Source organism: Gossypium hirsutum, chromosome A13, assembly GCF_007990345.1.
Source record: "Gossypium hirsutum isolate 1008001.06 chromosome A13, Gossypium_hirsutum_v2.1, whole genome shotgun sequence".
Lineage (NCBI taxonomy): Eukaryota > Viridiplantae > Streptophyta > Magnoliopsida > Malvales > Malvaceae > Gossypium > Gossypium hirsutum.
In genome coordinates, this window is record NC_053436.1 from 101225233 (window position 1) to 101237529 (window position 12297).

The 12297-nt window shown below is 35.6% G+C and overlaps 1 protein-coding gene and 1 non-coding gene across 2 annotated transcripts; one reads left to right on the forward strand and one right to left on the reverse strand.

Annotated features, from left to right (window-relative positions):
* Positions 1 to 209: 209 nt before the first annotated feature.
* Positions 210 to 316, reverse strand: LOC121213398 (small nucleolar RNA R71). The gene has a single exon (XR_005908780.1). It is a non-coding gene; the product is annotated as a small nucleolar RNA R71 (small nucleolar RNA).
* A 9873-nt stretch (positions 317 to 10189) lies between these two features.
* Positions 10190 to 11536, forward strand: LOC107894413 (UPF0481 protein At3g47200). The gene has a single exon (XM_016819691.1). The coding sequence runs from the start codon at positions 10190 to 10192 to the stop codon at positions 11534 to 11536; it is 1347 nt and encodes a 448-aa protein (XP_016675180.1).
* The last annotated feature ends 761 nt before the right edge of the window (positions 11537 to 12297 follow it).

Sequence of the window (12297 nt, forward strand, 5' to 3'; positions counted from 1 at the left end):
ACGCTTATTTAGCTAACTTCTTAGAACTATGCGATACATTTAAAATTAATGGCATTCCTAATGATGCTATACGTCTTCAGTTGTTTCCCTTTTCATTAAGGAACAAAGCTAAACAGTGGCTGAACTCATTACCATGAGGGTCAATTACTACTTGGGAACAAATGACTAAAAATTTTTTACTAAAATATTTTCCGCCGGCTAAAACGGCTAAATTACGTAATGATATCTCTTCTTTTGTGCAGATGGATTTAGAAACCTTCTACGATACATGTGAGAGATACAAAGACTTACTGAGAAGGTGCCATCACCATGGGTTACCGCTTTGGCTCCAAGTTCAAACATTCCACAATGGTCTGAATCCTTCGACTCGGCAAATGGTTCACACAGCTGCTGGCGGAACCATCAATAATAAAACACTTGAAGATGCCTATGAGTTTATTGAAGAGATGTCACTGAATAACTATCAGTGGCAAGTTATGAGGACAAAACCAACGAAAATAGCTGGCGTTTATAACATCGATTCGGTCACCATGCTCTCTAATCAGGTAGAACTCTTAAATAAAAAGATTGATGGTTTTCTTAATTCTTCACAGGTTCACCTAGTAATGCAGTGTGAAGCAAGTAGCGATGGAACAAACCATTCAGCATACCAACCTTATGGCCACAGCATGGATAACGAGCAATTAAACTACATGGGTAATAATCCTCGACCTCAAAACAATCCATATAGTAACACTTATAATGCAGGTTGGAGGAGCCACCCTAATTTCTCGTGGGGCTGTCAAGGAAATCAAAGACCAAAACATCCTCCGGACTACCAATAACCACCCTACCAACAGGAAACGAAACCAAACCTTGAAGAGATGCTCTCAAAGTTCATATCAGTGTCAGAAACCTGTTTTCAGAACACCGAGACAACACTTAAGAATTAACAAGCGTCGATCCAAGGACTCGAAACTCAGACAGGCCAGCTTTTAAAACTAATCTCCAAATAACCACAAGGTAGTTTGCCAAGTAATACCGAACCTAACCCAAGGGAACAACTCAACGCAATTAATATTCAAGATGACGAAGGAGTCGTTGAGCCTGAACCCGAACCGAGGCAAGAAACTGTGGTAAGCAAAGGTCAAGGTGAGGTAGATCAAAGTACAAACAAACCAGTAACTGTCGAATATAAACCTTGTGTGTCATACCCCAACGCGACAAGGAAAGACCGCTTAGATGAACAATTTGGTAAATTCCTTAAACTCTTAAAAAAATTACATATTAACTTACCATTTATTGAAGCTCTATCATAGATGCCAAACGTAATGAAATTTTTAAAGGAGCTTTAAGTAAATAAGTGGAAGTTAGACGAGGCGTCGCATGTGGAGCTGAACGCAGTTTGCTCAGCCATTCTCCAAAATAAACTACCCAACAAACTAAAAAACCCAGGGAGCTTTACTATTCCTTGCTTAATTGGTAGTTTAGATGTTAATCATGCATTAGCTGATCTAGGGGCTAGTATCAACGTCATGCCTTACAAAATGTTTAAGCAACTAGGTCTCGAGAAACCAAAACAGACTAGGATGAGCATTCAATTAGCAGATAAAACTATAAGATTCCCTAGAGGTATTATTGAAGATGTGCTAGTTAAAATCGATAAATTTATATTTCTCGTTGACTTTATTGTCATAGACATAGAAGAGGATAGCAACACTCCTTTAATTCTAGGAAGGCCCTTTTTAGCAACTGCTAAAACCATTATTGATGTTGGCACAGGTGAACTCACACTTCGAGTGGGAGACGAAACAATCACCCTTCAAGCTCGCAATTCTAGCAACACATCAGGAATTGAAGGTGATCATTTAAACCATTCTACTAAACCTACCAATATGGTGCAACCTACTTTGCAGAAAATGCGTTTGAAGGAAGTACACGAGTCGTTCTCAAGCAATAGTAAAGGACCTGTTCATGAAGATTGAAGATTACAAATTGAGGAACTCGATGAATGGCGGACACACAAACCAAGACCCGACAAATCGAAACTATGCCAAAACGAGCCCAATACCTCTCCAAATCAACTTAAGGTTGGTGATAAGGTCTTATTAGATGCCGTAGATCCCCACATTGTCACTACCACATCGAATGAGGAAATCCCTCTTACGGTACTCAGTATTTTTCCATTCGGTACGGTGGAGGTGAGTCATCCCAAGTTCGGCACTTTTAAAGTAAACAACATCCAATTAAAACCATATTTTGATGAGATTGATAGTAGGAATGAGGAGTATAAACTCCTCAAACCACCATGACCATTCACTGGAGAGGTAAGTCGATCTTAGACTATAAATAAGAGCTTCTCGAGAGGCAATCGAGCACTAACAATATTAATTTCTTTAAATTTTGGTATTTAACTCCTAACGTACTAATAAAAATCTTGAATACAGATGTTTCCACAGAGACACAGCCAAGCATACGGGCGTGCTTAAGGCCGTGTGAAAATAGGGCAAAAAGATTTCCCCAACATGGGCTTCGATAAAATGCCACGGCCATGCGACATAGTTGTGGTCGAGCCTTCCAAAACAACACGAGTGTGCGACACGCCCGTGTGGAAAAATCGTGGACGAACCTGTTAAAACAGTACGAGCGTGTCACACACCCGCGTCCAACACCCGTGGTCGAATTTGTTAAAAGGAACATGGGCGTGGGAGAAACGAACGAAGCTAGACACGACCGTGCGACACGGCCGTGTGAACCTACACACCCGAGGAACACGTGCGTGTACTAAATGTCAGACGCGCCCAAATTTAAAATTCGCGAATCACACGGGTTGAAATTGGGGGACACGGGCGTGTGGCCTAGCCATGTAGCCCAAAATCTATAAATACCCTTCACTATTCACTTTCGTCCCCATTCAAAAACCCTAACCCTAGCCGTTGCAACTCCACACGGCCTCCCTTTCACGCCTACGCGTCGCCTACAACTCCATTCTCGACGCCAAATCTCTCTCCTTAGCATTTGTTAACTCCTTTTTCTTTTATTTCATTGATTTATAATGCTATTTATCATATTAATCTATATTTTTCATGCTATTTCCATATTAATAATCACATAAATTTCATTTATCAAACAAGTTATCATCTTTTTCATGTTTAAAATATTACTCATTACATGATTCCTACACTTCACTCAATTAGTTAGAAGTGAATATTCATAGCTAGGATAGTTGAAATAATCATGCATGTTTTGTTGACATATCTTTTCATTCATATAGTATTTTGCATTCCATTCTTTGCCATTTTTCCTTATAGTACCATACTCATGCCATAAAGAAATGGGTCATTGAACTTATTATTTTAATTGAATTAGTAATTGTGGCTGAATATAGTTATGCATTTTCTTTCTCGAATTTAGTCGCATTCCTTTTATATATTATAAATTGTCCACTCATCAAAAGATGAATTGATGTTTCCACTTGCAGGTACACAATGTCGTCTTCAAGAGGAAAGAAAATCGTCGTACCTACTTCAAAGAAGAGGAAGGGAGCGTCCTCTTCTACAGGTCCAACCGTAAAAATTTGTCACCCTCTTCTACAGTTCCCCCGAGGGCCCCAGGAAGAACATTTCCAGATACTTCGGGCCCGACCTTTAATTGCGGGCCACTGGTTCAAATGGCTGATGCGATTCGGGCCCTCTTGACCACTGACCCTTGGGAGTTGTTCTTTGGGATCATCGAACCAACATACCTCGAGCTCATGATGGAACTATGCTCAATGTTCCATCTCTAGACCGTAATGACGAACTACGATGATTCCGGCACGGTGCAGTTTCGCCTAGGCGGGTTAGTCTGCCAACTAAGCGTCCCAGAGTTCGGTGAGGCACTAGGCGTATATACGGAGGAGTTCAAGGAGGAGAATGAACTACATGCTCTCAATCGCTACATACATTTCTCTCCCTCGAAGTGCTGGTACACTTTGGCCCCTAGCACGGCCTCCTACAATCCTAGCCACTTCAAGGCATCAGTTCTCCCACCATCCCTGAGGTGCTTACACGCTATTTTAGCTCACACGATTACAGGGAGGTGAGAGAGCACTGGTGTCGTCAACACCCACGATGTCTACTTCTTATGGTGCATGTCGCAAGGGTACGTCATCGACCTTTCCTATTTCATCGTCCTTGCAATTCAGCACCAGACGGAACGGCATCGGAAGGGGGTCATTTCTATTGGTCCCTACGTGACTCGACTGGCGCGACACTTCGAGCTCCTCAACACCGCGGCCCAAGAATCATCCCTCACCCTCCTTGGCCAGATGTCTCCACAAGGCATCTCAAGCATGCTTAGCATGAGGATGATCGAGAGGCGCCGAAGAACCTACCCTCTCCAGTATCGTCTCGCCCAATCTACCGAGGAGGAGGCCTACGAAGACATTCCTGATGATGTCACCCCACAGCACGAGGACCCACCGACTCAGCCACCACCACCCTCTCGTCCAGTTTATGCGGCGGCTTCATATACTGACATCTCTGAGCGCCTCACCGATTCGAGCAGTAGTGTTTTCAATGATTTGACAACATTGATGCTACTCTACAGTAGATTTGTCAGCACCTCCACATCTCATCGCCAGTCCCACCTCGTGAACCATCCAGCAATGAATATGTTTACAAATATTTATTTATTATTTTATTTTTTTAATTTTTATTGAAACTACTTTTTATTTTTATTAGATTTTAGAAATTTTATTTTTAATTATTAATTTCGGTTATTTTTTTAATTATTCTCCCTAATATCCCCTAAAAAGTTCTTAATTTTATCACAGTTGTATAGAGCTCTTAAGTTCATCGTTACATAGGAACTAAAACTCCACCGAAAAAAGTTCTCTATAACTACCATGTCCTGATTGACCATGACCATAACTATCACTAGATATAATATTCTTTGGCACAAGACTTATGGACTAATAAACCTCTACGACCGCCGGAGTATCCTCTTCCACTCTCGAACCAATCACTCTCCAAAACTCTAGTTCGAGAAATTCATCATACAAAAAGTTTCATTTCTCCCCTTATCTTATTTTTATGTTATAATATCTATCTTTATACATTGAGGGCAATGTACATCTTAAGTGTGGGGGGTATTTATTTATTATCAGAAAAATCCTTGAATGACTGCCTTGTTCTCTTAAAAAGCTCTCATATCATATTTAGGATAAATTTCGATTGATTTATGATTTTGATTGATATATCTTGAATTAAAACATAGGCAATTTATGCATTGATTGTTTAAACTTAAGACATTAGAGAATCAAGCATGATGAGTTGATTTTTAAGAATTCAAAATTATAGGTTGTTTCCCCAAGTTTAGGTATTACTCTGAATTGGAATTCACAGTTTTTAACATCAAAAAGCCGTAATTTTTGTGAGATTTTTGAGCCTTTTGAGCATCTATTAATTCTTTCATGCTCACTTTTATTATTGCTTTGAGTGCGTCAGTAGTGAACTGTTATTCTAGAACTTGCTTGATTATGCATGTCGAGACCACACCATTTGATTTGATATATCAAAATGATTAAGGCACTTAGGATTAACCCACTCATGCCATGAAAAGCCTACCTCTATGGTTAACCCTTAGTAAACCCATTTGAGCCTAACAAGCCATTCTTTGTATTAACCTTAATATTAACCTTTAACCCATTATTGTTGAAATCCCCTAAATTAATCCCTATTTTTGTCGAGATTTGAGTTGAATGGATTGCTTAGCTATGTTTTGTTCTTAATAGTTACTCTATATTATTTAACTTGTTCTTAAAAAAAATTATGTATACATATCTATAATTTCATATTTTGAGAAGAAGCTCTGTTGTACGCAAGTAATGATTAACTCTTTTTCTAGTTAGGTAATTTTTCAATTCAATCTCGATTCTAACCCTTTCTTTCAGCTTGTGACTACACCCCCTAACCAAGCCTCATTACAACCCTCCAAAGACCTTTTGATTGATGTATCATCTTAAATTATAGTGGTGGAGATTTGATTTTCATGCAAGCCTATGGTAATGACTTTTCATTATTAACTATTGAGTGCTTCATTTATTGTCCTTAAACACCTCGAGTGATTTGAGTGAATCTTTAGTGAGGATGTGAAACCCTTTGATATTCTGAATCAAAGGTAATTACTTAGATACGGAAAGACACCTATGTTTGCATGATTAAATACTCAACTTGGAATGTTTGAAACTTTTATGTTCTTTTAGTTGAATTCTCAATGTATGATTACCTATGGATTATTCTGAGATATTATCGATAAAAATTATAAGTTGAGAAGAATTTATTTTGATTATGAGTTGAGAATTTTGCTTGAGGACAAACAAATGCTTAAGTGTGGGGGTATTTGATAAACCGTAAATTATACATATTTTTACCCCATGTTTAATGCATTTTATGGATGATTTCTCATTAGAATTGGTGAATTAGATGCTCCTAATGCTTTAATTTTATGTTTTATACTTAGGAGAGCATAGGAGAGCGAAAGGAACGAGAAACGGGCCAAAAACGGAGAAAATGGGCCAAAGTACGAAATCAATACGACCTGGACCTCATCACACGGGCAGACTACACGGCCGTGTCAATTTGGCAGGCTCGAACACGGCCTGAAGTAATCGAACATGGGCGTGTGCCACGGGCGTGTCCCTACCGAGCCCAAGTTGAGTCTAATTTGAAAAATGCTAATTTTAAGGGTTTTTAGGCATTTCAAAGCCTATAAATACATCCTAAATGAGGAGGAAAAGGGAGACGGAGAAAGGGGGTAAGGAATTACTCTAAGGAAGCTGATTGATCCATCTCAGAAGCCGGATTCATCATCAAGACTGAAGATCTCTCCTCAATTTCCCTTCAGGAGTTTTGGGTTTTCTTTATGTTTTGTACTCTTTATTCTTCTGAGATGTTTTCTTATTTAGTTATGAACTAAAACCCCTAAATACCTAAGGGGAATGAAATCTAAGACGAATCTTGTTATTATTTTCTGAATCGTATGATAAATATTTAACTTGTTCTTAATTATGTGTTCTTAATTCTTGTTTTGATATCCCAGGATATTGATTCAAGACATGCTCTTATTTAGAGGAGGAATAGACCTTGCCTAAGAGTACATTTGTCATAATTAAGCGGAGTTGATTGCGCGCCTAGACATAGGGTGACAAGATTTTGTTGGATCAGGGAAAAACCTAATAAAGGGATCCATAGATCGAGTTAATGCAACCCTAGAGTGTTAATTAGAGAAAAGTCTCGGTTATTCAATCTATGGATTAGAAGTTATTAGTCTTGAATAGGGATAATAACATAACTTAGGGATCTCTACGGAACAAGTTGAATGAATAAATCGTCCGATTCAGAGCCAGAATAACAAGTAAAGTCTAGGTGGATTTTTCCTTAGGTATTGTCTTAAGTCAATCAATTTTTCCCAAAAGCAATTCCCCAATTATTTTCTCTGTGCGTTCTTAGTTTAGATAATTAGTCAATTAAAACAAAACCTTTTTATTCTTAGGCTAGATAATAAAAAGACAGTCATTACTAGTACTTTTAGTTCCTTTGGGTTCGACAATCCGGTCTTACTAAAACTATACTACTGTTCGATAGGTACACTTGTCTACATCGTGATAATAGTTAGTTCAAGAACTAGTAATTATAAATTTTTAAAACCTATCACGAAATCAAGTAATCAATTATCTCTAAAAAAAGGTAACTAATTAAAAAGTGTTATGTAGCTGAAAAAGATAAACATTATTATATATATTCTTTTTTACTCTATATTTTTTTCTTTCTCTTTTCCTCTTAGGCTTCTTTTACAAGTGTAAGCATTTTGGGCTTTATGGTCTTATCAAGATTTTTTAAAACTAAACTGATGGTCGAACTAGTTAAGCCACCAGTTTTTGGTTTGATCAGTTTATTCAGTTCGGTCAAATAAATGATTAAAAATTCATAAATATAAAAAAATTTTAAAAAAAATAGAGAAAACTGGTTTAAGCGGTTCAATCAAATTTTTAACTTGATTCAACAATTTTGTATCAGTTCATAGGTCAATTGGTTCATTCCTATTTGTAGACCAGAATCAGCTGATTCTCGTTCTCAAAACACTGGTTTTGATTAATGAAAGAACTTTTTCAATCACAGGTTAAACAAGCATGGAATGAAGTTTGAAAACATAATTAACCGCTAGTGTCTCAACTTTGGGAGGGCGAATTTCGAGCATTGCTAACATTACCAGAAATTATAAAGAAAATAAAGAAAGAAATAATAAAGAAAGAAATAATGTAAAAGAAAAAAAGTAAAAGAATTATATATTTTTAAAGTTTATATGATGTAGAAGTCTATTATTGGATGGAATTTTTTAATAGATATAATATTTTGGTGCAAAATGAGTAATGAAAGAATAATTTAGGTACCACGTGTGACAAAAAAATGTTTTGGTATCAACTTGGGAAAACGGGTGTATTTTAGGTACTAATTTGTGGGTTAATCTTTTTCTAAAATAAATTTAACAGTTTGATTAACAGTTGAACTAACGGAAGTACCAATTTAAGAAAAAAAATAGTTTTATGTACCACTTGTGACAAAAAAAGGTTTAACTACTAAGATGAGAAAAAAGGTATAGTTTAAGTATTAATTTATAAATTAAGCGTAAAAGAAACCATGAAATGTGAAAAATGAAAACCTCAAAATGGGAAAAAAATAATTAAAAATATCAATTTTCAAATTATATATATTTATATTTATAATTTTTTACTTGTTAATTTTTTAAATATTTTTATTCTTTTAATTTAGTGTACATACATATATATGTTAGAATCATTATCGAATTACACAATGCATAAAAGGTGATGACTATTTTTTTTTATTTTTTATTTTTTAAATTCAGAGGATTAAATTGACATAATGTATAAAGCTTGAGAGTTAAATTTATTATTATACCAAATTTAGAACTATTACATCCTTTTTTCGATTACTTAGTTAATGATAGCTAGCCGAAACAGACCAAAGACAACATCGAACAATTGAATAATAAATTTGTATTTTTTTTATAATTAAGTGATTAAAAAATTAATAATTGAGTCACTATTCCTATAATTTACTAAAAAATATTAATATATAGTAAAAATAAGAAAAAATTAAAAAGATATTAATAAAAAGTACTACCCGCATAAAGTTTTGTAAATTTAAAATATTTCAAATGAATAAGATAGTCTAATTAAAAATTTATACAGATGCACCGTCTAAATAACTCTAAATTATGAATGAGTCAATCAAAACAAAAGCGACTTATTAAAGATATTTTAAAAAATAAATAATTTTTGTTAATATAAATAAATTCATTGTAATGAGTTCACATTGTTTAATTCATTGTTGCTTATAAATTATCAATAGTTAAATATAAAATTGATATCAATATTAGTATTTTATTTAAACTTAACAATTAAATTTACTTTAATATTTGTATTTTGATGATACAGTTTAATATTTAAATTTAACAATTAAATTAATTTTAAGTTTTTTAGTGCTTTTAACTTGAATTGCAAACAAACATAATAACATAGTAATATAAAATTATACCATATTATTATCTAAAATTTTAAAAATATATGTAACTTAGAAATAATTTTTTTTAATATTATGATGTGATATATTATGTTGTTACAAATTTTTAAAATTTAAATTTAGAGACGAAAATGAACATACTTATTAAAAGTCATATACAAAATTGACATAGGAAAGTAAACGTTATTATTAAAATCAGAGAGGGAAAAGTACATTAACCCTTTAATATATATTAAATATAGGAGACGTTAACAGCTAACTAAATAATTTTTAAGATTCAATTTACAAACACCCACCAATGCCACCTTTTTTTAAATATGTTTGTTAATGTTTAGTTGGATCAGATTCAAGCCATCCGATCCAAGTTTGCATCTATATAAATACCCTTAGCCACTCTGATTGACTTACAGGATTCGATTATTATCTAGTAACTTGTCCTTCAACGTTTCCCTTCCATTTCTCTCCATTCTCAAATTCAGCCTTCAGCAGCCAATTCTAGTATTGGACGCCTATATTTGTATGATCTACAATAGTCAGTAACATTCTAGTACTGGTCCGGTCAGTACATACTGATTTCAAAGAACTGTACTGTTGCATGCCACACAATGAAAAAGTAGGTGCAAGAAATGGCTCCAAGGAAGGGACAATTAGGCTCAATTAACGCCCCATCATTTGAGACAAAGAAAGATGAAGCATCCAATGCTTCGGAAGTTGAGGATTTGGAGCGGGGGCCGGACCAAGGGTTTATCTACGAGGTCCCTAGGAACATTCGTCAAGCAAATCCAAAAGCTTACACTCCTCTATTGATTTCAATTGGCCCTCTTCATTATAGGAAAACAAGTTTGGCTAGCATGGCCAAGTATAAAGTGGATTATCAAGATAAATTTCTTCAAAGGACTTCCGTTTCCAAGGAGGCATTGGAAAGTTTTTGGAGCTTCATTGAACGCAACGAGAAAATTATTCTCAACTGTTACGAAGCTTTAATCGATGAAGACGAGTTCGTAAAGATGATATTTTATGATGCACTGTTTATCTTGGAGCTCTTCTTGAGGAACTATGAGAAGGAAGTGGAAAAAAAAGGGGACATCAAAGACTTCTTGTTGAAAGAAACATGGTCAGCTGGTCTACGGAGGGACTTGATCTTACTTGAAAACCAGATCCCAATGTTCGTGCTTGAACAAGTGTATAAACCATATCAAAACCACAAACTAGAATCAGATGCCTCTGTTCCTTCTTTCCTTAAACTAGCTTGCTCCTACTTTGACATTCCATGGGCCCCGCAGTTCGAGCAGATACAAATCCCACACTTCACCGCTTTGCAAAGATGCCATATGGCCAAAACACAAAATCCATCATCCAAGACCAATATCCCAACGTTGAAAAAGGTGTACGGTGCCACAAGTTTGCATGAAGTTGGTGTCGAGCTTATAGTTGAACCTAATCAAACTGCATGTTTGCTTGATGTTAAATTTGAAGGCAAAAAGCTTAAAATCCCCAAATTGACAGTGCACTCCAACACTGAAGCTTACCTTCGGAATGTCATGGCGTTCGAGATGTGCCATTGTCCAGATGAAGCCTACGTTTGTGCTTACATAGAACTAATGAATTATCTCATTCGAACTGCCCAAGATGTAGAACAGTTAATAGAAAAGGGGATTTTAAGCAAGGAAGGCAAAAACGAAGGAAAACTGGTTACCATAATAAACACGAATATAGCGGTGCAACGTATGATTAAGAAACTTATGCAGGGAATTGGGGAGCCACCTGCTTGCTACCGGGAAACCGCGAACCGTTTGAACCAGCTTTATAAAGAGGGTCGGAAGCGCAAAGTGACATTATTCATCAAGGAGAATTATGGAATTCTGAAGCGTGTTTATTTCCCCAATCTTTGGAGAGGAACAGGGACTGTTGCAGCTTTTATGGTGGTCGTCTTCACCTTCATACAAACCGTGTTGGCTTTTGTGAAAGATTAATTTTTAGTATTATTGTGTGGGTGTGTTTTCAATAAAATACGAATGCCGACGCAGTTGTATGTAATGAAAGTAGTGATTGAAGTTTTCATGGTTTTGATTTTAGTTTGTTATTTGGATCCGCCAGATTCTTTTTAGTGTATGTTAAGTTTAATTACCATGCCAAAGTTAACATTATATGCCCTATCACCTAATTTTTCTGGGTATGAAATCTTCAGTACCTGCTTGCACAAGCCACACCATCTGCGTAACTTATCGTTGCTCCGTCACTCAACCCAACTCCTGGCCTCTTCATCTGCATGCATCTATCTATATATCTTGTAACGAAGGTTGAGGTTAAAGATGATGTGAACAACTTAAGGGAGGCACAGGTTGTGGATGGTAGTGATTTAGTGAATAAATTAAGAAGGAAAAGAAAGAAGGGAGAAAAGAAAAATAAAGAAAATTTAATGTCATTTAAGAAAGTAAGTAATTAATATTCAGAAAAAAGAAAAAGGAAGACAATTCTTCTTAAATACTTGGCATATTTGTCATGCCATGTCAGATAAACCTTATTCGTTAAGGGTAGTTAAGGAGTTAGGTGACCATTTTGTAGTAACCCATAACATAAGGGATGATTTTGTAAAATTTAAAAGTTAAGTGGTTAAAACATAATTTTATTAAAATTTAGGGACAGTTGATGTAGCTTACCCTTAAAAGAAATATACTTAGTTGCAGGTTGTTTGTAATTTGTTTGTTGAGAAAATATTGTATGAAATTGTAAT

Excerpts from the sequence above, each read along its gene's own strand:
- LOC107894413 (XM_016819691.1), top strand. The coding sequence starts at position 10,190 with ATGGCTCCAAGGAAGGGACAATTAGGCTCAATTAACGCCCCATCATTT.